Here is a 26,605-nt window from a genome sequence, read left to right as displayed (position 1 = left end):
TTTATATCTGTGTTTGTCAAGCAAGATTAGTTAGTCTGGTTAATTATACACAGGAATGTATAATTTTTACTTGACAATCAGAGCATTAAATGAGTATAAACCTGGGCATATTAGCTCTTGTTTTTGTTCCTCATCAATTATTCTCAATGACTTTTTTTAAACTTTCAAAACATATCTCTTCTCTGAAAGAGGCACTCAGAGAATTTTTCAGATTGCTTCTTCACTCAGCAGGGACAGGGTAATGGAGAAACAGGTCAATATTTTACAGACAGTGCTACACATATCTATAAGTGGGATCAAAAGTGTGGGTAGTTTCTATGGAATGGTGTTTGAGGTCATATTTGTGTGCTGAAGTTACAAACAGCTTGAGTTCAGTACCTGTTACGTGTCACCACTCTTAAGAACCTAACTGGTGCACTGGTAGACTTCTTCCATGGAAGGCAGTGAGAAAAATGTGCTGTCTTCGTGTTACACCAGAGCCTTTGGCAGCCAGGTGGCTGCTGTTGGACCTCCTTTCCCTCTCTTGTGGAGAGGTCTGTAACCACGCAGTGACCTCTCACACTGCCTTAAGAGCTGGAGTCACAAGAGAAGGGCAGAAGGTTGCTAATCCTGTAAGAGAGGGGAAATAAGTCTGAGCTCTTGGACAAGGTAGAGAGCGGAGTGGTCTGTTTATCCTGAGTTTGCACTTATGTTTATGGCATCAAGTCAGGTTACTTGACTTTTTTTTTTTATATTTTCTGTAGTTTTGTGGTCGAGCGGTGCTTAATGAGTCCTGTTAAACTCTGGAGTTACACAATGATGGCAAAGCACTGACATTTTCCACAATCTGTCCCATAATGGTAGTGCATTTTCCTCAGTAGGTTGCTATTCACTGCCATGACTGCCCTGGTACCTGTCCAACATGAGCTCTTAAAGCCAGAGGCTTGCAGTGGTAGCCCTATGGGTGTGCTTGCCTATGTCCCTGTTACTTGCAAGCCCTAAGTAAATACATGCTTCTCAATTTGTGTTGTATGAGGGCTCATGGCTCATTAAATGTCCATGTAAACCTTCCACAGCTGTGTGAGGAGGGATGCTGCAATACAGGTGGCAGGAATGCCTCTGGGTGCTGGGAGCTTTGTCCTTTGGACTGCAAGGTGTGTGTAGTATTGTGAGACACAAAATCCTTGGGAGAGACACCAGGAAAACAGCAGGATTCTGAGTTCTGTGCCCCCTTCCTCTGAGCTTGCATTTTGGGATGGAGGCAAGCTGGTCCTTGCTATTAATATTTGTACACAGCCTTTTCCCAAGGTGATTATCAATGAATAACTTGTTTCATTAACAGCTCACTGCTAATAACAGTACATGTTTAAATGGACATGCATTGATGCTCATGTTGTTGATGCAGGGTAGCATGTACACAGTAAAAGTGAACTTGTTTTTAAGAATTCCAACTGTCTGTGTTAATCCCTGGCCTTTATTTGATTTCACAGTAAGAACTTTCTTTGACTTCCAAACTTATCTGGATCATGTCTCAGTGTAATACAGCCTTACTCGGCATGTTGCTTCCTGAGTAATTTGCTTGATTTACTGCATTGAAGCATCTTCTCCCTCCTCTTTCTCCTATGCTATACAGATTTTTTTATTCTTTATTTCCTGGAGTGGTGATGGTGGTGTTGAATAGTGTTTGTACTCCCTCAGCAATTCCTTCCTGAATGTGGAAGCAGTAGGATAGAGGGAGAAGATAAAATCACAATGATCCAAACATGAATGCATTTATAATCAATGAAATCTTGATGTTTGCTGAAAAGACTTGACACACTTGGGAGAGATCAAATGTTTCAAGATCATAGAATCATAGAATGGTATGACTTATAAAGTCAAACTGCCTCTTTTTTTTTTTTTCAATTTGTTTTAATTGGATCACCTTTTCTCATTGTGTAATAGGTCAGGGGCAAGTGGTCCTTTGGCACCAGCAGACCACATAGTGCTCATCCATCTTGCAGTGGATGGCTTGTGAGAATGAGGAGGTCAGGAAGGGAAGCCTGAGAGGAAGTGTTGCTGGTTTTAGATTTATGGAGAAGGAGGATGTGTGCATACCAACTCAAGGGAGTTTGAAGCCCTGGGTTGGATTTATCATGACTGTAATCCTCCTGTCACAAAGCTGAACACTGAAACAACATTTTTAGAAAGCTTCCAGCAACAGAAAACTCCCTGAGCTTCTTTGCAAAGAATTTTATTGGTTTAGTAGAGGAGCTCTTGGGTAGAGTTGTTTTGGGAACTGTTTCTGGTACCTGTACCTAGGGCAGCTGATGTTCCCTGTGGTAGGCTCTGGGATGAATAACCTGATGCATTGGCATAGAATGTGGAGGGGCTTGACAAAAGATTCTGATCAATGCATAATGTTACATAGCAAATTGTTTTAGACCTTTTATTGCTTGGAAAAGAGATGGCAGGTAGTTGGTTGGAAAAGCAAGAAGGTCTCTAGCTGTTCAGGCAATGAGATGGGGGAAGAAAACAGATGAAGGAGACTCATGCCAAGTAGACTATCTCTACCATTCAAACTATTCACAGGCATGTCATCATATCAGCACACGACTCCTCATGCTTCCCGTGAGTGATTTGGAGAGAGCTGTAAGCCCCATTTTCTCTCCATCACTCACACACACGCATCTACTATCTCCCAGTGACAGAAAGGAGCTTTTCACTGCAGTAATTTTTCTCATTAGTCTTATTGTGTTTTGATAAGATTAGTAGACAAAGAAACTTAGTGTCACCATGCAAAGCACTTAATAGAAAGCAGTTGATTAAACAAGCTGCTTGTTCTGATTTTTCACAAATAAAGTAATGCAAGAGATTTTGCTGACCATAGTGTTTATATGGAGCCACACAGTTTAAAATGAATAGTCTGTGTTGCAGGTATACAGCATAACACACTATCTACACAGACTGGAAACAGTTTGTTCAAAGCTTTGTCAGCTGGAAGTGACAGGGTAGCCATATCTTTTGCCAAACGCCAGGGAATTGTATCCTCGTTTATGGAGAAAATTAACTATTTTTGAGTCCCGTATATATCTAGTGCATATGAATCCTTTGGTCATACTAGAGTCTTTTTTGTGCTTTCTTTTTTGGACTTGGAAATCCAAACAAGAAATATGTTTGCATTTTTCCATGTCTGTAAGTCATAATAACAATTAATCATTGCTTATGTCTTCTTGCACTGTAATTTTTTTATACAAATTGATAAAGCAAATGTTTTTAAAATATTGGCCCCAGTTCAGCAATTCACTTAAGTACTCTTTTTTTTTTTTTTTTTTAAGGCTCTATCAAATCAATGAGACTGAAACACATCCTTTGGTGCTTGGCTTAGACTGTGCTAGAATATGTTTAGAATGTGTCTTTGTCTACATTTTGTCATAGATTTGAAATATGGGCCATCTTTCACATTCTGTCCTGGAAGGGAGCAAGGAGTCATTTGTCTTTTGGCAAAATGTACACCACTAATGGTAGCAGTTATTCCAGTAATGCACACAGGGAGATAGGTGCCAGTCAGTGCAGGCTGAAGAATGCCACTCTGAATGTGAACAGACCATTGGGGAGCTGACTCTGAGAAGGTGGGTGTCACATGGAGCCTCCTGACTGCCCTGAAGCTCTAGGGAGCAGCAAAAGTCTTTTAAACACAGCCCCTCACTTGATCATGTGGGTAGAAGAAAACTGCAGAACCAGGAGAATTTCGGAGAAGAGATATTTAAAAATAAAATCCTGGGGGAGTGGGGGGCAGGGTATGAATGTCAGTCAGTCCTCAACTTGCCTGTACCTGGGTTGTTAACAGTCTTATGATGTTGTGCATGCCACTGAAGAGTGTATGTGTAACTGCTCCTTCCTCTTCTGATTTTTCTATAGGTAGCCTGGTAGAAGTGATTTGGGAAGTGGAAAAGGGAGAAGTTTCATATGTCCTGCTCTTTTGGCATATAAACTATGGCACATGACTGGATGTGTACAGACAGAACAAGGCCCCCCAGGATAAATAATTCTGTTATTTACAGTATTTACCAGTATTTCCACTACCCTAAATTAGTCCTCTGTCTCCTGTTGTTTGTGGAACATGTGCATGGTGTCTCTGCAGCAGGCCAACAGGAAGGGTCACTGCCTGGTTCACTGCTTTACAAACTTCCTCTTCATGGAGGAGCAGTGAGCGGGTTTTGTGAATGCTGATCCTCATTGCCAAATGTACTATAACTCAACATTTGATGGCGGTCAAAGGCTGAAGTGTCAAAGCTGTGCATTTTACCATTATATTTCTCAGTGCGTAGCTCGATGGTGACCTAAAAGCTCAGTGCTAGTCTGACACTCAGTGATTATTTCTTGGCAAGGATGACAGTGTAGTTGATTTGGTTTTTGTTTGCTTCTTTATACTTAGATAAGATGTCTGCAACTGAAACATGCAATTCTTTTTTCTTTCTTTCTTAGTTTACTTTTGTCTCTCGCTGGCACTTAGTTAAAAGCTTATTGCATACCATCTGTAGGAGCTATTGTTGCTAATTATGAGCTGTATTAGTACAGTGTCTTGTCTGCCGTTAGGAAAGGCACTGGTTGTTTCAGTGGTGACCATGGCTATGGGCAGACATAGTACCTACTTCATCCCCACGCCTAAATACTCATATGTACTCCTTTAGCTCTGACTTGCTACCAAGTCAGAGCTGCCCTGCCCTGCTTTTCTCCTCTGCATTTACCCCTGCAGAGAAGCACTTGTGCCCCATATGTCTGGCAAAGCCAGCTGCAGCCCCTCACCAAGGGGTTTCTTATCCCTGTGCTTACCACAGCTTCTCATGCTTATGCAGCCACCGTCACATCTCCATCCCAGGGAACAGCATAGACAGGGATGAGGGCTGCTTCCTCTGTCTGCCCAACCAGCTGGCATCGTCCTGGGAGACCAGCCCCTGGTCCAGCCTCCAGCTTGGCTCACCCCCATCCACCCCATGTTTCTCTCCTCACACTGGCTGCCAGAGAGCAAAATTCTTGGAGAGGGAGAGAAAAAAGGAGGGAACAGAGCCAGAAAGACCACTCCAGGCTTTCTGCATACTCAGGAAACATCTTGAACCCACACAACAGAGTCCGCCTCCCTGCTCAACAGTTGCTGTGCTTCCTGCAAAAACTGCCTTGAATGCCGAAGAACATTATTACTTTAAGATGCAGTCCTGAACTGTGTCTTGAGACACTTCTCAAGGGTCGTTGCCTCTGTGGGTTGCAGCAGGAAGGGCTAGATGAGGCGCTAGGGTGGACTGCAGTGCAACGGGCACGAGCAGGCTGGGAGGGAGCAACTGGGCAGGGAACCCTTTGGGATGTCTGTGTCCCTAGCCAGGGCCACTGGCCCCAGACCAGTGGGTCAGAGCCTGTGGCAGCAACTTCAACACAGCCTTTCTGTAAGGTTGGTCTCTTCTGTCAGGTGGTGGCAGCATAAATCCATGGGAGAGGCTTCACCCGTGGGAAAAATAGTGGGAATTGATCAGCCTGCCTTCAAAGCCAGAGTCTGGTGTTGTCTTGCAGCTGGGTTTCAGACTAGGCTTCCTTGTCTATGAGTTGAGAGCTTCTGTGAACAGCTTTAGGATGTACAAATGTAAGGCTGTAGCTCAGTTTGTTGTGTGTGTGCCTGTCTGAGTCTCTGAAGGCTTTTGTTGTTCAGAGGCTTTTTTTTTTTTTTAAATATGTGAGTACCAACTGTGTAGATGGTGGGAAGGATCAGCACTACAACACTTAGAAGGACTTATCTTTTTTTTTCACTAATACATTTTATTGCCAGACCTTAGAAGGGGTGTATAGTTATATTGTTACAGAATTGCCTTGAATTTGAATAGTTTGTTTTGTTTCCTGTGTGGAGAGTGTTGCTGTGTACACATTTATCCCCTTTAATTTCACCCATACTAGAGAGATCACACTGTTGTCATGTGCACATGTAGTCAGAGCAGTTAAACTTTATGTGCAGGCAAAGCCTAAACACATTGTTTAAATGTAGCAGAAATTATGTCTGGTAATTTATTATAGGTAATTTTAATGGGGTTTAGCCATAAATATTCACTTACACAAAATCCTATGCAGGAATAAATCTGCTATTTTTTAGGCAAGGTTGTCTGAAAAGGTAGTGGGGAGCAAAAGACTGGTGGGTGGTAAGACGGCTTCCTTTCAAAGTTAACATAGGAGATAACTGGTCTCATCACATAGTACTGGCTCAGAAGTCCACATGGCTCTGACAGTTTTGGGAGGATCCTTGAAGCATATTTGGGGTACCCGCCAAGCATGGTGGTGCTAGTCTGAACCCTGCCTTCCTCTCTGGCAGTGGAGACAGACTTTTACTGAGCCAAAGGGTATGTAGGAAAACATCTGCCCAGCATGGTGCTGCTGTGGCAGTGGCAGGAGTGTCCTGGGCAAGGAGGAACCCAAGGAGGAACTGTGCCACATAACTGAGGCCACCCTGTCCCCTTGGTACATCCACTTTGGGGTGGTGGCTTGGCACCTTGGGCTGCTTAGGGAGCCTCCAAAGTGAAACACTCAAGGGAAGTGCTGCGTAGTGTATGTGAGCTGATAAAAGTCTTGTGGACTCACTCAGGGCCCACAGGCTAAAAATAAATGAGTGATAGTGCAAAAAAGATGTTGGGCAGCTTGGGCAACTCTGACACCAGCAAAACACAGCTTGCCTATATTGTGGCTTTTTTTCCTGACCTTTACTAATGTACTTGAAAAAGCATCAAAATTGATGTAGAATGTAGAATTCTTTAAATTTAGTTACAGGAAAGAAGAAATTATGTGGTCCCGTGAGTGATTAGTAGCAGAGTTGAAAAGGTTTTAAAGTGTTGACAAAGAATAAAAGGCAGGAATAGTTAAGGAACTAAAGTTATTTTTCTGCCACATAGAGGAGGATGTTCTGCTGAGGATGTCTGTGCTGGTTACCATGCCTTTATACACTGCTGAGAAGATGAACATACAGGGACGGACCTTACAGATTTCCTTAATGAGCTTGCACTTACTTGGGGATTTGCTTTTCTGCGAGGGTGGCGCTTGTCACCATGTCCCCTGGGACTCATTACGGGGAAGGCTTTTGCTGTCTGCATTGATTGCTTGGGATGCTTTCTCCGTGCTGCAGCTCCTCCAGGGTTGGCTCTTGAGGGGAGAGGAGGGCACTGAGAGAGTTTTCTGGCTTATGAAAGAGGGCTTCAAGAACAGGCAAAATCAATCCCAACATTTAATTTAAAAGAGTATTTTTTTCAAAGTGTGGGAAATAAGCGTGGATGCCTCTGTGTAGCAGGAGGGGGAGGGATGCGGGTAAGAACCAGCAGAGAGACGTGCCTCGAGCTTCTGTATGGTGCAGGCGTGGGTTTCCCCTCTTCTCTCCACAGCCTCTCTGTGAAGTGTACTCTGGAGTCAAGTTTGTGTTTGATTGCCTATCGCCTCACGCTCCGCACGTAGCACTGTCGTTAAGCCATCATCTCGCTGGCCCCCAGCCAGGGCTCCGCAGCGCAGAGCCTTCTGAGCTGAACCAGCCTTTATTGATACATCGGTGCACTGCGCATGTTTACAGCTGCTAATTGAAGGCTTAATCTGAATATCCGTGACTGAACTAACTCACCTTTTAAATTTCAGGTCCTGCCCTGGTGCTATTTGTATCTGCTCTGCCCAGCATAGCGCGTGGATCTCTTCTGAAGCTGTATTGTCTCTGTGTGCGTGCGAGGCACAATGACCAAGTAACATCTGTAGTTTTAGGTCAGAGGTGGATGTAGAATAAAAAACTTCCTTTAGTTTACTGCTGCAGAAGATGAGAGAAGCACTGGGAAACTGGAGAAAAGTGTGAATTGCCATACATGGAGAAATATGTAGATTAATTAAACATGCAAGGAAGGAGGTTAATCCTTTTAATTATTAGAGGAGACAAAAATGTTCTCATAATTTTGATCCTATGGCAATTTTAAATTCATTTCCTTAGATTTCAGTATTATGTTTTCTCCTGGCCATGCCCAGAGACTGGATGGTGGTCTGAAAGTGAGAGGTGTTATTTTATTTGTCTTTAAAATCCTAACAAAGCAATATAGACAGTATGCAGAGGAAGAAGAATTCCTGGGACTCTATTGCCCAGGAAACCACAAGCCAGATTTCTCTCCTCAGAAGCCTGGGGAACTTTTCTCTCAGTTGAGTCCTTTTCACAGTTTCCTTAATTGCCTCTTCACTTTAGGATCTCAGGGAGTATCCAGTGATAGGAACAGTTTAACAAAACTCACCACTGTCTCCAAAAGTAGGTTTGTCAGCTCTTCCTGTTCTTTCAGCTGTCACAGATGGCCACCACTGACATGAGGCATGGCTGTTCTATGCCTTCCTGCTTCACAGGGGCACTGCCCTGGCAGACAACTTGGTCGTGGAATGGCATCTGGATTGGAGGTTCTGCTAAGAAAAGAAACGAAAGATAGTCACAAGCTGAAGCTGTCATTCACATTAATAGGACTCTTCAGGCCATGAAGAACTGAATTTTGTTGCCATTCGTTAGAAAAGCTTCCTGAGCCTCATCACAGATTCATTTAATAGGGGGATCACTTTTAAAGCAACATGAATCTGTGATCTGGATTCCTTACCAACAGATTCTGTAAGATTTGAAAGCTCATTAAGGGCTCCTTGAGCTACCACTAGTTAGCATGCTAGTTAGCAACAGCTACGTGGGATGGAGATAATCCACAAAGCTTTCATGGGTAGTTTTTTGTTTCTACTCTTAGTTCTAGAAGAAGTTTTATAAGCAGGAACAATTTTCCATCTTATTGCAATTAGAATAGTATCAGGTAATAACAGTCCTTTGGTTGGTAAGCAAAGATAAAACAGTATCTTTACATATTTTTCCCAGTGACTGAGAGCAGTAATCTTTCCCACAGTTCCCACTCTCAGACTGTTCTTCAAAAAATCCACCAAAATGTGCATCTGTGCACCTGGAAACAATAATCAAGCTACAATGGTGCATATAAAAGACCAAATAGAATAAAGAGGGAGAGATGAGGTTACCACTTCTTGGAAGATCTGAATATGCTGATCAAGTTTGCATGCTTGAAGGAACAGGCAAATACCAGACCACCTGGCTAAAGTGCTACCCATGGACAGGGATTTTGTGCAGCTATAAGTACTTGCTCAGCAGGAAGGTGGTATTTAAAAAAAATTTTAAAAAGGTGATGGGCACAATGAAAACAGCATTGTGGTCCTGAGGTGAGAGGTTTTGAGAATGAACGTGTTTTCTGGCCATAGAAATGTTGTCTTCTTTGCTCCAAAATTTTCAGGGTTGTTGATATAATACAAGAGCAAGGAGCAAAATTAGCTGTCATCATGCCAATCTGTCCAAGACACAGCACTCCAGACATGAGTCACTTACTGGTACAGGTTTCTATCTTGTTTGTTATGGCTTGTTTGTGCCATCAGAAGACACATCACCTGCATCCAAGATACCTTGGTTGTAGAGGACTAGCTTTACAAGCTAATGAAGGAAGTAGACAGCAAACCGTGCTTGTAGCTGTTTGTGGAGTTTGATCTGCTATGTGTTTCATGGGAAAAAAAAAGGTTTTATTGTTATTTCTGTTGGCTTTATTGCTTTTTAGATGTCTTCCATATGGGTTTGGTTTAGGCCTGTATATGAAGATGAAAGTTGAAGTGAAAGGGTGCAGATGTCTTACCCTGCCAAATTTTGGTGCTTTCTCTAATGTTTCTTAATTTTGAAAAGTAGACTCCTTCCTCACACAACTTTTTCCCCTCTCTTTTCTCCACCTCTGAGCAAGAAGCTGGTCATAGAGGAGGTGGCTGGATTTAGCTCCATAAATCCAACAGCTGTTTGATTGAAGAATGACAATCATGTTAAGATGAGGAAATGAAGTGAGGGTTTCTCATGCAATACTGCCACCAAAGCCCATTTCATGTTTTACGTGACTGAAGCGAGCAGGGTTTCACCCTCCCTTGGAACTAGTGATTCCCTTTTTGACAGGCACCAAGCTAATGTCTCTGATTTTTTTTTTTTTTCTATGTTTTAACATACTAACATACTTTTTTCCCCCCCTCTGTTCCCTCCCATCTCTACAGAATATTAAATTAGACCAATTTTCCTAGTTCATGCTTCAGTGTAGCACTTGAGTGCTTTAACTTTCATAAATTCAAACAAACTAATATTTAATAATGTTCATGAATATTTTATACTTAACATTATAAGCTACATGGTAGAAAACACTTGGGCACGATTGGGTGCAACAAGAAAGTACTTAAGAAACACCCCGTTGTGCCTGTGTGTCAGACAAGCCTCAACTCAGAATCTCTTGTCTTTGATCATGAAATGTCAGACTGCTCATGTTCTTTTAATGTAGAGCATGCTGTGTGCCTTTCCCTTTCTGACTGTACAGGCTGTGCGTTTCTACAAACTAAAATCAGGTTGAGTACAATATGCACTCAGACTTGGGTCAATCAAGTGAATCCTCATTTCCCTAAATCTAGTCAAGTGATTGTTGTTTGCTCTCGAGTGCAGGACTGAGAACCACATACTGGACTAAAATTTGGGAAAATTGGAAGTTTTTAGCCAAGTAAAACTGTAGTTGAAAGCTGCAGTGGCTATAGCACTGTTAATTTTTATTAATATTTTGGTTTTCTAGGCAACTATCATAATGATATTATAGATCAATATTGTGTTGTATCTATATAGTATCTTTCATCTAACAGACTTGACAAGTTATTTCTGAATTTAACTATTCAAAGTAAAAACTGTTGCAGAGAGAATCTACACCAAGTGTCAAAAGTAGTCACCGTTCAACAATATACAGGGCAAATTTGGTACAGAGAATGGAAAAGCATATTTTGGAGTCTTTAGCTTAATCTACAAGAGCAGTTGGTGTTAGCAGGGTACAGTTACACAGGTCAGAATTTTCTCTGCTGACTGCAAAGGTCATATTGATTCTGAGAGGAAAAAGAAGGCATTGGAATAGGGTTACTATAGCACCTATCCAGTCTGCACCAGGAGTACACTAGGGCTCTGGCTCAGCGTTACCAACCAAGGGGAGCATCTCCCTCTGACCTGCTGTCATCATTTCCTCTTATTAACCAGTGTCTGTTTCTGCATATAAGCATCTTCTAACTGACATATCCTCTGAAGCATTTTGTTCCAATTATCAGTTCACTCCAGCACTGCTTATTTTATGAAATGTAGCAGAATGATGCTTCACAGCATGATGCTGGCTATCAGCTAAGACAATTTGGCTTTCCCCTTGCTAGGTGCACTGGAAGGCAGGGAAAAATCCTCTATGTTTTGGGTTTTTTTTTTTTTTTTTTTATCTGTCTGCAAACTTTGCTGGTGTCTTGCAGTTTGACTTGTAGATTTCTCTGCCTGACTTGAGTGTAATAGTTAAAAACCTGAATGATGAATAGCCTAATTCTGCACAGAAGCTTGCAAAACTTACTGATGACTCCTGGCTCCTTACTAAATGTGGTAATTACTGCTTATTTAACTGGTGGTTGATTTGCACCCTCTTGGGAAACCCAACATCTCTGAAAATGACAGTGTAGAAACTGAAGTCTCGACAATTTGTTTTTCATTTTCAAGTTTTGTAGGCTTTAATTTATGACTGTAGACTAGATCACTAGAGCATTGATCTTCAAACTGTGGCACATGTGTGTGCGACTGCAAAGGCATGCATCTGTATATGAGAGTTTTTAACTGTTCAGCTGTTGTTAACAATAAACTCATCTACTTTAAAATAAGATGGGGTTGTTGGTGAAATTTTCTCTGAGTGCTAACACCAGGTAGTTAAGATGACTAACAGCTGTTGTAATGGAATGTAATGAAAAGAACCCTGAAGTTTACATGCATCCCTTCCAACCCTTACCATTCTATGATTCCTGCTCATTACTGTTTGCTATAGGTAGTTTAGGTTTGGAGCTGGTTAACAGAAGAAGATAGCTCCAAAACCAGAGTGTGCTCTGCATACAGTAGCCGAAAATATAGGCAATATTTTTTTACTGATACTCTACTTGTTTACCGTAGTAAATGGTTTGATGATTATGATCCAGCCTCTGGCTTTTGTAGCTAGCTGTGCTCTAAACTGGCAAATACCAGTGTTCGCCAATTACCTAAATTAAGTCTGGGTCATGCATCTCATCTCCTGTTTCTTGTTTGCTTTGAATGAATCCAAATGTAGTGCTATCAGCTGGAATCCCTGCTGAGGCCAGCTTGATCTTCTTTGGAGCTGCTCCAGCCAGTGATCTGATAAAGCTTGATATAATTTCAACAGGCTCTAGGAGGACTAGAATTATTTCCCTTCATTGTTTAAGGTTTCATTCAAATATTTGCCGTGCCAGGAAAAAGGATATTTCACTTCTGCTTTTCTCCCTTCACTGCTGCTACTAGAAAACTTTTTTTCCCCCTCTATTTTCTTAAGATAGAGTGTGGCCAGTGCTTTTGGATTCTGTGGGAATTGTTCTCCTTCTTCATCCTCAGGGACTCTGTGCATTGCAATTGCAAAAGGTGCACACTGTAAATATATAAATAATGCATCAATGCCTCAGAGTCAAAGCACATGTTCTGCTAAGAGAACATACTATGTGGGGGAGGCCAGGAAAAGCTCTGGCCTACAGTCGGTTATTCTTCAGCAGCTTTTTGTTTGTGGCATTAAAAATAGTAGTAATATTGGTTTGATTTTTTTGGGCAGCTCAGTAATCTTGGGAGTAATGTCTACTCCTCAAAGAAAAACTTCTTTAAGGCCTCTATAATTTTGTGCAAAGTTTTAATTCTCACCATGCATCATCCAACTGGTATGAGGAATAGAGGTTGTTCTGCCGAGGCAGGCCTGAGGCTGCGGACATGTGTCCTCATCACTGCAATGACGGCTGCAGAGATGAGCACCCTGCTCCGCTGGCTCTCCTGCCACTGCCCTCCTCCCTGCATCTCTGCTGCAATCGCTGCCCCAGTACTGCACTCCGGTCATTTTCCCCAACAGATGAGGATCAGGTGTAGCAAAGGGTTACTGTTTTAGTAGTTTGACTTAATGCTCTATGTAGGTTGGGTGAAGGGTGCACCTGTGTGAGCTGCTGTGCTGGCAGTTGGGATGGGGGTTATCTGCATCACTGAGGGTACAGCTCTTGGACCATTTCTACATTGCAGGTGCAGCTGACTTATGATTTCTGCCAGACTTGTGCCCCTGACAAACTTATTTCTAGCACTAGGCCGTAGGCTTGCCGTTACTGTGGTTATCAGGCCAATAGTCAAATGTCAGTTCAACTTTGGTGTGGAATGTCAACAGAGCAGAGAGGACCTACGGCAAGGCATCCAGCCAGCTGCCAGGTGTGATGGAAGAAAACACATTACTTGGAATTTAAGGTGCTCACTCTTGTTGAGCATAATCTCCCTGCAAGCCACCAGCTCCTGAGCAGCTGTGGCAGGGCAAGGGGTGAGCGCCGTTGACTTACTGCTGCCTGCAGGTACCGTTCTGCTGGTGCTTGTGGGCAGGAAGGAAAGTCAATTCATGCCTGACTTGAAATACAGAGCGCTATTTTCACAGCTATGTAAGTACTCCTGTCCTGACTGGTCAGTTCCTGTGAACAGGTTTCATTCTTGGTAGCAGAGGGTCCAAGGCATGCAACTGTCCTGGCTGGCAGTAGCTTCTGTGCTGGTGTTTGTTGGCAAAGTAAAAATTACCCTTGTGATAAAAGCAGCACATCCTATGCTGATGCTGGTCATACGTCCCATGAAAACAGTATGGCTTCAGCATGTGCTTGAAAGTCTTCTGGGGTTCCTAGGTAAAAATTCAATTGCCCTAAGTAAAGCCTATCCTGTCGATCTTCAGTGCTATCAGCTGTGCTTGGCAGATTACTGGGGACAGGTCATGCAAGTGGTGCACAATCATGTCTTCATTCTGTGGGACAGAGACATATAATACTCTTGTATCCAAAGTTCAGATATTGTAGTCTTGATGGATGAAAAACAAGATGCGTAACGAAAAGTGGTTGAATGGTTGGGCTTGGAGAGTGGTGAATCAGTTGTATTATTCCTAGAGGCTGGTAACAAATGGAGCACCACAGGGATCTCTCATGGAACTTGACCTGCTGTCTTTACCTGTAACCTGAAGCAGGTGACAGTGTGCACTCTTAAGTGTGGAGATGACACCAAATTGAGGGGGATCACTTGATGTGGTTGAGGTCAGGATGGGATCAGTTGATGTGCTTGTGCTTCTGTCACCAAAAGGGACAGAAGTGGGCTGGAGGAACAGGCTAATGGAACCTTATGAAATGGGGAGGTGAAAAGTCTGTCTCCTGGGAAGGAAGAGCCCTTTGCAGCAATATGTACCGGGAAGCAGCTCTGTTCCCCAAGGGAGCCTGGAAACCCTGGTAGCCTTGGTAGCCAGTGAGCTGGACGTGAATCTGCAGTTGCTCCCTCCCTGCACAGCGGTGTCCAGGGCACTATTTACAGGAACACTGCATGTAGATTGAGGGGTGTGATTATGGCCTTCACCTCAGCTATGCAGAAAACACGTCTGGTTACCATGTCTGGTTTTCCAACTGAACTTAGCCCATCATCTCTGTCACTCTTGCTGCTAACACTAGCAAGCAATAGAAGACGTCAGAGGAGTTCTTTTGCCACAGTTTTAGCAGAGTTAACTCTGTAGAAGGTGACTGCTGTCGCTACCAGGTAGTCCCAATAGTAAAGAAGTGACTCTGAGACAAAAGATCTGGTACCCTACCAGTAGTCTCCCTTGTTCTTCCCTGCATCCTGCTTAGGCTGCTAATGGTGTCAACTCAAGTTTAATACATCTTTCCTGTAAAAACTCTTTTAAAGACTTGTTGACTATCATGTAGTTTGGAGTAATTCGTCTTAGCTTATCTCATCATTCAATGTGAAATTTAAACAGTTAATTAAGTGATTATATCATCAAGTCTGGAGATGATCAAAAAAGAAGAACGGTCCTGAAAGCTGTTTGGTTAGTTCTGTGGCTTAGGCCATGAAAGCAAATTGGACTACCCTGTGCAAACATAGCACAAAGGAGTTGCAGATTTTGTTCTATGGACTTTTACCCACACCTCCTAGGGACCTTCCTTCGCCTTGTGTTGAGCTATAGGTATGTATATGACGGGAAGGATATATATAGAGGAGGATGGTGGTAGTAACACATGACATCCTGAGATTGCTTTCTACTTTCATTATGACTGGCAAATCAGTTTTGTAATGACTGCTTTAGAAACCCAAGCAAACTCTAGCTGAAGCTGCCTCAAAGTCATGTAACTTGTAGAGGGCGATAAGCTTGTACCATACATACCGATACTTTAGTTTAATTTTGTTTTGTCCTCCTACTTTAGTGTATACATTGTGAAATATGAAGGTCATTTTTATTTTTCCAGTTTAGGATTTCATGCTGGCTGGCTCATCCAGTGAAAAGAGCTTGTGCAAAGATGCTTTCTGGTGGTGTCTGCTGTAGGTTTGGATTAATCATCTGAAAGATACTGAAACAAAGTGGTGGTGGGAAGATGCTTAGCAAAGAAAAAACTGAAGGTAGGCGTCTTGCAGGATTTGGTTTTTTATAATCTTTATCTTTCATCCAGGCTATGGTTGCTTGCTATCCTGGAAATGGAACAGGGTATGTTCGTCATGTGGACAATCCAAATGGTGACGGGCGCTGCATCACCTGTATTTATTACCTGAATAAGAACTGGGATTCCAAGGTGAGTAAGCCATAAGCTTATAAAGAAGGAAACAGAACATGAAGGAAAAACTTCTTAAGAAACAGAGCTTTGGACCTGTCAGTTGTTTTTGTGAACTCTGCTGAACCTCTGAACAGTTGATACATTCTTCATCTCTACATTTATTTTCTTGATGTTTATGGCAACCCTTTGGAAATAAGAATCTGAGCTGTTTCCTTATTCTCTCTCCCATCTTACACACATACTGTTTTGTTGCTGCAGGATAAAGCTTCTAAGCCCTGGGCTTCTGGCTCTTAGGCTTTGTTTAGAGGAAAGAGCAATAGAGCACTAGAAAGAAAAACATACTCCACTAAAGAATAAAGTTGTTTCTGCGAGCAGAGTAAAATGGCAGTCCAAATTTGGGACTTTAGCATCCTTGATACTGTTCTTTGAGGCTAACATGCAGAAGATTTGCAAGCAGTTAGCAGCCTTTTTGGTTTTTTTACTTAGAAAGTGATGGGGCTTAGTAAGAAGAACAAGCACATGGCTCAGTTTGTCCTCTTCATCTTTGACCTTTGGTCTCTTTACAGGGCAGTGGTCTTGTTTCTACCTGTATAACTATAAGGCAATAAAGTCAGCCTTGAATGAACAATACCTTTAAGTCAGAAAGCAAATAAGTGTTTGTAAAATTGCAGGATGTCTTTTTACACTTCTGTTGTCATAATGTGGCACAAACCATTTGCATGGATTATCTATTGAAAGTTGCCTGGTGTATTTTCTCTCTAACTAATCTTAGCCACTTGAGGTGGATGCTCTTGCATGCATTAATAGCATGAATCCTCAAAAATTAGTTCAGATTTAGAGACAATGCCACTGAAAAACACACTATTAGAGAAAAATATATTCCTTTATTGTCAGTATGACAGCAAAACATCTCAAATAAAATGAAGGAGGAGACGTGGGAAGAAAGGCAAATATTCAGTTTATTTTGTGCACTACATTCTTATACTAATAGTGAGGAAGCACCCAAGTGAATGCTAAGAAAGCTAACTGAAACCCAGGACACTGGTGGAAAGTATTACGTGGTTGTGATGGCAATTTTGTCTGAATGTGTACTAGAGGAGACACAGTATAACTATGCTGGCCTTTGAAAGCAACTCTGTTGCTTTAAACCTGGCCAGATATTTTCTCACTGAGGTTTGCATGCCACATAGAACTAAGTCAGGTCAGTGCTGAGTAGACAGCATCTTCCCTGTACTCTGTGGTGCAGCACAAAAGCCTCCAAAGAGTTCCCTAACAGCAACAGGGAGGAGACAGAGTTTATCTGCATCTTTTACATTTTCTGCAGTGCGTGCAGATGGCCAGACATTCCCTTTGAAACTCGTGGCATGTGGAAAGAGAAACCAGACTATGCTGTAAGTAGGGAAGTAGGAAAAAGAATGGATGGGAAATATGGTGCATTTAGGAGAAGTTTATTACAAATCCAACAATACAATAGACTTCACTCTTCACAGGGTGCAAAAGTTAATTCCTGTATGATCAGATGCAGGCTCTGAAATACTATAAGCAGTATCTAGCAATTGCTGGGAGGAAAGTCTGATCTTAGACTGATCAAATGAAGCAACCTTACTTGCCTTGTGGTAATCACTGGTTCTAGAGATGTGACAGAGCTTGGAAGTTTGCCAATGTTGTTACAGGTCCAGTGTTGTCTCTATCTTGGTTTGTTTACTTTCACCAGATGTTTATGCTGAAGCATTACAAAGTGCTTGGGAAAATCAAGGTGACCAAGAGAGTCAGTGTATTGTTTTCCAGTGTTGTCATGTATCATAGAATCATAGCATTGTTTCAACTGGAAGAGACTTTTAAGATCGAGCCCAGCCTTTGTCCCACCCCTATCAACCACTAGACTGTTTCCCCAAGTGCAACATCCAACTGTCTCTTAAACACCTCCAGGGACGATGACTCCAGCACGTCCCTGGGCAGCCCATTCCAATGCCTGACAACCCTTTCAGTAAAGAAATTGCTCCTCATATCCAGCCTGAACCTTCTCTGGTGCAACTTGAGGCCTATGGTTCTATTGCTTGTTACTAGAGAGAACAGACCAACGCCCACCTTGCTACAACTTCCTTTCAGGTAGTTGTAGAGAGCGATAAGGTCTTCCCTGAGCCTTCTTTTCTCCAGGCTACACAGCCTCAGATCCCTCAGCCGTTCCTCGTATGAGATGGGCTCCAAATCCTTAACTAGATTGGTAGCCCACCTCTGGATTTTCTCCAGCACCTCAATGTCCTTTATGTAGAGAGGGGCCCAAAACTGGACACAGTATTTGAGATATGACCTTATCAAAGCCGAGTACAGTGGAATGATCACCTCCCTACTCCTGCTGACAGCACCGTTCCTGATACAGGCCAGGATGCCACTGGCCTTCTTGGCCACCTGGGCACTGTCTTGATTTTTATTAGATGTTTATTCTCCATTTGTTAGGTGCAGAAGAGGGAGAAATAAGTCAATGTTCGCATGAACATGTGAGGATTTATATGTGTAAAAAACCAAACTCTCATTTTCTTTCAGCTACATGGTGGAATTCTTCGGATATTCCCAGAGGGAAAGTCCTATGTAGCAGATGTTGAGCCGATTTTTGATCGATTACTTTTTTTTTGGTCAGATCGAAGGAACCCACATGAAGTCCAGCCTTCTTATGCAACCAGGTATGTATCAGGTTTGGTATTGATATTTGTCCAGGAAAAACTGAAGCATCTAGTCTACCAGTAGTTGTATCTAAAATTAGGACTATCATGTGTTTGTTTAAATACACATGTGCATGAAAATTAGGTAGCTATATTTCAAGTGGATTTTCAGGTGTAAAGTCACTGGGATTTCTCTCTCATCAAATGAGGAAGAAAAAGCTTGAATGGTAAGATTCCTTGTATGATGTTCCCTTTTACTATTGACAGGAGAAATTTTCCAAGCCAGACATAGCTATTTAACTGGGACAAGCTGGGTTATACTTTTGCCCTCGTAACACTACAGGGATTCTCAAGGCTACCATCTGTCAACAGGCTATGAAAAGCTGATGGGATGCAGGGCAACCCCCAAGTTGCCTACAGGCATCCCAGAACAGAAAAACATGCAAAGGTCTGTATGTTACTTTTGCCCTCTGTTACCAGGGGATGTGCACTCTTTTGTACCTCCAAGCAGAAATTCTCACCTATATGTCTGTCTTGATAAAATACACATTTCAAATGTTCTCTCTATATTTGTGGATAAAGATGTGTCATTTGCATACTTTTTTTTAATCTACTAGTCCAGTTTTTGCTTTTTGTAGTTTTTTCTCCATGAACATAAAACTCCATGTCTCTATTTTAATAGTGCAAGTTGAAACAAACACAAGACTTCTTTCTTTTATAGATATGCCATGACTGTGTGGTATTTTGATGCTGAAGAAAGAGCAGAAGCCAAAAAAAAGTTCAGGAACTTAACCGGTATGATTCTTTCATAAGTGTTCACACAGAGAATGCAATGCATTTTGACATTTCCAAAGTCAGAGACATTGAAATGACTCTGGCAATAACTCGTGAGCTAGATAGGTATGACATTCATTTTTAGAAATCTTCTTTTAATCAGTAGTCAGTTATTTTATGCAAAGTGGAGAAGTTGTCACAGAAGAAGATTCAGGCCCGGCATCAGAGTATCCCTGATAAGCATGATGGAGAACATGGGAGGAGAGGTGGTTTCTGGCTTCTCCTCCAAATGGAGACTCAAGAAGAGTGTGGCCAGCAGGTTGAAGGAGGTTCTTCTCCCCCTCTGCACTGCCCTGGTGAGGCCTCATGTGGAGTACTGTGTCCAGTTCTGGGCTCCTCAGCTCAAGAGGGACAGAGAACTTCTGAAGAGAATCCAGCACAGGGGCACCAAGATGATCAGGGGACTGGAATATCTTTCGTATGAGGAAAGGCTGCGGGAACTGGGGCTATTTAGTCTGGAGGAGAGGAGACTGAGGGGAGATCTTATTAACATTTACAAATATCTAAATGGTGGGTGTCAGGAGGTTGGGGCATCCCTTTTTTCTATAGTAGCTAGCAACAGGACAAGGGGTAATGGGATGAAGCTGGAACACAAAAAGTTCCACATAAGAAAAAACTATTTTACTGTGAGGATGATGGAGCAGTGGCACAGGCTGCCCAGAGGGGTTGTGGAGTCTCCTTCCTTGGAGGTCTTCAAGACCCACCTGGACATGTTCCTACGTGACCTGATCTAGATGAACCTGCTTCTGCAGGGGGGTTGGACTAGATGATCTCCAAAGGTCCCTTCCAACCCCTACCATTCTGTAATTCTATGATAGTGACATTTTGTCTCATCCCAGGTGGCTGCTGTAGTCACTGGGAGTATCTTAAGAACTTATTTTGTTATTTGGGAAGTATATGTTGTCTCCTCCAAGCTCTGCTTAGCCCAAAGTCATCAGACATGCACAAACAGTTTCATAATTATATCCTCTAAATGTTTTGGCCAAATAGGGCTTGTCTTCTATATTAATGAAGGGTAATTGGGGCCTACAATGCACAATGCAAAAGAGATATGTATCTAATATACAAGTAATTTCTGAGTGGGGGTATTAATAATGACCTTTGAAAAGATGTATTATGAGTTAGAAATAAGCTAAGTTTAGAGATGGATGTAAATGCATCTCTTGTCAGACAGTTGCTACAGTAGCTGTGATCATGTTATACTTCAAGAGCTACCTACATTCACCTGTGTCAGAGACACTGCTGCAGAAGGTTGTATCCTAACTCGGCTTTCCTAACAGCAGCCATGCTGCCTGCTGCTGTAGTAATGGTATACGACTAATGGACTGAGTTGTCCAGATGTGCTCCAACATCCTTTCTGGGACCATGCTCGAAAGTTTGCTGTTTTGAGCTCTTTAAGGTCTGGTTTTCAGGGACTACCTGAGACACTTCCTCAAAATACAGTCTCATCTTTTTTTAAAATATGTGTTATGCAATTGAGGACCAGCAAAGTCATAAGCAGTCAAATGCTTTTCAGAACAGACTTGTCATCTCTGTAGCTGGTATGCAAAACAGTTACTGGCTTTGTCCTTTAAGGGGATTGTGAGCAAGGGGCCAAGAGTGTGTGGAGGAAAGCATCACAGATCTGGAGTCTGATAGTTTATCGGGTACTTCAATACTGCATGAGTCACCTTCAGTTTCAACAGGACAAACATACAAACCTTGGTTTGACCCTCATTAACAAGCTGTGGATTCATACAGCATTTCAGTCCATGTAGTGAATTCATATCATCAGTCTGAAATGGAAAGTACTGTTTGTTGAATGCTGTCAGAACCCTTTGGCTTGACTTCTTTTTTTTAATCTTTTCTGTGTAGATGCAAGGAAGAGAGAAGCACCTCTTAATGAGGACTGATCAACTGCCTCTGAACTCTTTGTGAGGAAACAAGATCCCAAAGATGACTTCCATTTCCAGCGAACAAGGGCAAATTCTTGTTGTGCACAAGAATGCACTGGTTGTATCTAGCATGTGCATCTTATATTGATGGTACTTAGGGCAGCCTCCTGTCATGCCTGCATTTGGCAGAAGGAATACTTGTTTTCTATTTGCCTTTTGCTGGAAAAAGTAACCAGGGCTAAAAAAATTAAAAAAAAAAAAAAATTCACTAAACCTAATGGTAGTGACTCAACCAACTGGCTCTTGGTCGCTTTTGTAGATAAGATAATGATCATTGGAACTAGTGGTAAAAACCTGAGTCTTATTTGCACTTTGTGGGGAAAAGAAAAAAAAATCTAGCTCAATGGGAAGGAGCTTTACAAGTTTAAAATCTGTGGCGGACTGCTAAAGGGCAAGGAGAGATATTGGAAATATGAAATTAAACTGAATTTTTGTAGAGTATCATCTTATGATCTGTCCCACACGGGCTTGCTGATGTATTGTTCATTGCTTTGCTGAGCAGAATGTTGGCTCAGCTCTCTGACAGCATGCCTTTCCAAACAGATTTTTTTCTACACAGTCACTGCATTTCATGGATTTTGTTTGCTTTTCAAGAGTCAAGTTCTAGCTCAGCTGCTCTTTCTGTCCCAGGACTGAGGGGGGAGTAGTTATGCATCTGTCCACAACTTTGTAAAACCATTTCCTTTCTGTTCTGAGCAGGATGGATTGTACATTTTCTATATTTTGTGTTTGATAAAGCAGCTGTTTTCTCCCAAAAATTTGGTAAGCTTGGAAGGCTAATGGCACACAATACAATGTCACTAAAGACCAGTCATATGGAAAGTGTTATTTTCATGACTATCTACTATGTTTTGTATGACACAGATATAAATCTGAAAGAAAAAGCTTTGTTTGGCAGTCTATCAAATACATCATAAATAATGGGTAGCTTAGACTTGATTTCTATGCTACTTATCCTTAGTTAACACAGTTTAACTTTGCATGCCTGTGTAATTTGAGTGAAGATTCCATTTCAATTGATCTGTTATGCCAGGTAACCACTTCTGCTGTGCCCAAGCTGTGATATCAGAGTTGTTCAAATGGCAAAGCACAGATTTTTTTTTTTTTTTCTTCCATTATTTTTTTTTAACTTACTAGACTCGGTGAGTAACTGGTGAGCTATCTCCAACCTGCCTAAGCTTCTACAGCCAGCACTTACTATGCAGTCCAGCATAGCTCTTAATGAAGCTGGGATCTGAGGTAGATACATTTATCACTCACACTAATTGTTCTCAACCCAATACACTTGCTTGCATTAATTTTGGTCTCATGTTGTCAGTGTGCATGTCAGACTTTCCTAACTGTTCCAGACAGATGCCTTGTTTGGCATCCTATGTTTTCATGTGCTGCAGCCCGTGGTGGTACAGTTGGCCTGTGTGACTGCCAGCCCCTGGCCCAGTTGGCCGTGCCTCATGTGGAAGAGAAATAACCTTCACATTAAAGAAATGCAGTAGAAATGGAGTATTGTTGTAAGCAGATCTATCTCTAAAAAAAAAAAAAAAAAAAAAAAAAACAAAAAAGCTGGCCATCTTTTGACCTGTCCTTGAATTCTAAATGTAAATAGGATAGTGCTAAAAAAACCCTCCTTCTCTCTGGCTTCTCCCAGAGATCCAGCCATGGTTGTACGGGCTGGACTTTGTGCAGCCTGACCACTTTGCACCTTAAGAGAGGAATATGAGGGAACATGTGTGACAGATACTCAAGACTAGAAAAGGACAAATAATTTGATAAATGTTCTTTAATGTTAAGAAAAACATGATTCTGCTACAGTTGCTTCTAAGCAGCATGACAGACTTGAAGGAAAGTTAACCATAACTTGAAATTCTTATTTTGCAATGTTCATGTGGGAGGAGAAAGGGTTAGGGCTCTTCTCTTAGAGGGAGAGGAAGCCCACTGAAAGAGGGGAAGTGTTGAAAAAGGGGAGCCACAGGATTATTATTTAAAAAGTAGGAGGGGAGAGAGGGGGACTCAGCTTGTATTACTATGCAAAATTGATAATGGCATGTAAATTTGAAATTTTAAATTATTTTAAAGGGGGCAAAGACAGCTGAAACAGCAGAGCAAGTCTTGCTTTGCATTTAGAAACTATAACCTTGAAAAAATGCACTATGATGAGATGTTGGTACGCATCTCACCAGAGCCTAGAACAGTGGAAAAGCGATGGGGTGGGAGCATAAAGGCTTTGTATAAAGGCCAGAAAAGAAAGGTACTTCAGTTACCACACCTGCTACCACCTGGCTTCAGCAGTGGTCAGCAACATGTGTGGTGGATAGAACACGGAGCAGTATACATTCATTGTAAATAAAGTACATAGTTTAATTTTTAGCCAATATCTTCTTGATCTAGATAGAGAAGAGAGCAATTTTTCTGTCTGAGAGCATTGTCTTTTTTTATTAAGACATATAGTTAAGTACAAAAAAGTTGAGGGCAGAGGATTTTAAAACCAATTCTGCAGTCCTCTATTCCAGACCTTTACCCTGTTTCCAGGTCAGTGGGATGATCTCCTTGAAGATGCTGTAGTTTAATTGCAGGGGTGGTTGGGGTGTTGGTCATGTAGGAATCTGCAGGCTTGATGTTTTCTACACAGATTTTTCTTGCCTGTCTCTGGGATTGTTGCAAAGTGCTCTGCAAGAAGGAATTTGTCTGAAGAACTGTGGGGGAAGCAGACTGCTGCAGTAGGGAGAGTGTTCAAGGTTGAGCTTGTGATTTGTCTTCATGGCAAACCATTTGTAACATCTATGGCTAAATAGTACTTGTCACTTGGTTGTGAGAGTGTTTTTTCAAAGGCGTTTAATTTTTAGTCCTCCAGAAGTTTTCCTGGGGTTGTTTTTTTTTTTAACCTTTACATAATGTGCCTTCATCGTTCCTATCTGTGAACATGTTACATGCCACATGTGTATGTCATGCAAGTTTTTCATGGTTCCATTTCCAAATGCAATTGCACTGGAAAAATCTGCAGGACCATCAACCCACAGTTTGCAACAGATGTGTTTTGTTGTGCAGGGAGGAAAAAGGCCAGGAGACAGTACTGAAAATTAAAAGACTATTTTTATTCTTAGATATGTAAACACTGGCCTTCTGAGCAAATTAGCCTCTAATAAATCTTGTTTTCTTGAGATTACTTCTGGTTCTGCGAGGAATGGCCTCTGCAAAGTAGTGTCTAAAAAGATCTTTTTTTTCCTTCTCTCTTTAAACAATTTTAGTCCTTTCCTGTTGTGTTTTTTAAAATGTTGGAATATATTATATGTATTTGTTGTTGTTGCAAAATAGCTGGCTCTAACACCACTTGCATCTAGAAGAAAATGTATCTATTTGCAGGCAAATAATTAGTTCTACTTTGACTGTGACATACTCCCAGCAGATATCTTCTCTTGTCAGGTTGTATGCTGGTCAAACAATGCTGGCACCTTGCATCCGATTGAAATAGCAGCCTGGAGTAGTATTTTACCATATATCACATTTTGTGTTCCTGTTACTGTTTGTAAAAAAAAAAAAAAAAAAAAAGTTGTGGCAGGAGTCAATAAACACTGGGTTGTGTTAAACGCTGTCCTGTGCAAATCTTGGAGTGCTGTGCCTTGGGGTGGGCAGGATTGGGGGGGAGCAGTGCCACGCCGTGGGACGAAGGGCAGTGGCACCGCTCAGAGCTGACACTGAAATACACTGCCTCTGCTGTTGGTGAGAGCTCAGCTTGGCATCTTTCCTTGGTTACTTCAAAATAACAGGAAGTAATTTACCTTGCTAGTCACCCTCTTCTTGAAATGCCTGTTTGTTTCACACTCTTATTGAACCAGATAACATTCTCAGGATTCAATTGTTGTCTGATAAGTTTTATTTTTAACAGCATTCTTGTCCTCCCCCTCCTACTTTTCCAGCAGGAGTCCCACAGGGTGGGGGAGGCTTCTTGCCACTCCCACTAACATTGCAGCTGAATGAAAGCCAAGACATTTTCCCTTGTCTGTTCAAGTGCTGTGAGCTTTTTTGATTCTTTTTGCACTATGTGGATAATGGGAATTACCAACCCCCACCCCCCCAGGATGTAATGGATAGTTTGGATTTTATTTTCTTTTGTTAAAGAGGGGAAAGAATTCTAAATAATTTGCCACTTCTTTAACCATTTCTTTAACACTGAGGAGTGCTTAGAGCACATGGAGGACACAAAGAAAGCAAAGGGGTTTCTCTTCTGAGCATGTTCCTTGCCAAGTAACGGGTTTGTAGGGACAGCTCAAGGAGAAGCTGGACCTTGGCCATCCAGCTGCCAAGGTCTTCTTTTTTCTCTGAACTCTGACTAAACTTTCTCTAAGCAAATATTCTTGCAGTAATTGTTATCTTGCAGCTATTTAGGGGTCTCTTCCCCCACCTACCCAAAGGGCTATGGCTAAATATACTTACACTGACAATTCCCATGACGCTTGCGATGTTGCAATGAAAATTCACAAGCAGCATGACAATGGAAGAGTGAGTAGTAAAGATTGATTCCCCTTTCCCATATTGTGTCTAGGGAGTTACTTCCACTTCAGAGAGGTGGTAGAACTCCCATCCTCTCTGTAGGAGTTTTGTGTGGCCAGGTTTTGGTAGTAGGAGGCTACAGGGGTGGCTTCTTTAAACAAAAGGCTCCAGAAGCTTGCCCTGTAGCTGATAGGGCCATTGACAGTCAGCTTTGATGGACCCGCTGCTGACCAATGCTGAGCCAATTAGCCATGGAGGTAACACCTCTGTGAAGAATGTACTGGAGAAGGGGAAGAAGTTGCCATGCAGGTGCTAAATGGCAACAGCTGCAGCGACCATGAGATGGCTTGGCTGCAATGCTTGGCTGTAGCGACCATGAGATGGTAGAGTTCAAGATCCTGTGTGGAAGAGGCAGGACCCAAAGCAGGACCGTGACCCTGGATTTCAGGCGAGCCAACTTTGGCCTCTTCAAAGATCTACTTTGGGATATGACTCTAGAAGTGCCAGTGAGAGCTGGTCAATCTTCAAGCACCACTTCCTCCAAACCCAGGATCAGTGTGTCACAATGCGCAAGAAAGGAGGAAAAGGACGTAGGAGGCCTCCATGGATGAGCAAGGATCTGCTGGGACAACTCAGGCAGAAAGCAGCCATCTATGAGAGGTGGAAACAGGGGCTGGCTTCTTGGGAAGAGTATAGGAACATTGCCAGGGCATGCAGGGGTGCAACTAGGAAGGCTAGATCCCTTCTAGAATTAAATTTAGCTAGGGAAGTTTAGGACAGTAATAAGGCATTTTTCAAGTACATCATCAGCAGAAGGATGAGGAGGGGTAATGTGGGCCTGCTGCTAAACATTGAGGGTGCCCTGGTGTCTGAGGATGCAGAGAAGGCTGAAGTACTGAATGCCTTCTTTGCTTCAGTCTTTACAGCCAAGGCTGATCCCCGGGAAGCCCGGTCCGGCAAGGATAACAGGATGGCCAGGACAGCAGAGGAGTTGCCCTGGGTGGAAGAGGTTAAAGACTTGTTGGCCAA

The 26,605-nt window shown here is 42.2% G+C and overlaps 1 protein-coding gene across 1 annotated transcript in view; it reads left to right on the top strand.

Annotated features, from left to right (window-relative positions):
• EGLN3 (egl-9 family hypoxia inducible factor 3) overlaps window positions 1–24,672 on the top strand; it is a 30,420-nt gene extending 5,748 nt beyond the window's left edge. The window contains exons 2-5 of the mRNA XM_061997933.1: window positions 15,562–15,681; window positions 18,208–18,344; window positions 19,045–19,118; window positions 21,012–24,672. Of these exons, the coding sequence (XP_061853917.1) occupies window positions 15,562–15,681; window positions 18,208–18,344; window positions 19,045–19,118; window positions 21,012–21,049 (369 nt within the window). The 3' untranslated portion in view covers window positions 21,050–24,672. The remainder of the gene's footprint in view (window positions 1–15,561; window positions 15,682–18,207; window positions 18,345–19,044; window positions 19,119–21,011) is intronic.
• Window positions 24,673–26,605: the final 1,933 nt, after the last annotated feature.

The sequence above is a fragment of the Colius striatus genome, chromosome 6 (assembly GCF_028858725.1).
Source record: "Colius striatus isolate bColStr4 chromosome 6, bColStr4.1.hap1, whole genome shotgun sequence".
In the NCBI taxonomy this organism is placed as follows: Eukaryota; Metazoa; Chordata; class Aves; order Coliiformes; family Coliidae; genus Colius; species Colius striatus.
The sequence above is the reverse complement of the archived record's forward strand: the minus strand, read 5'-3'. Positions and strand labels throughout refer to the sequence as shown.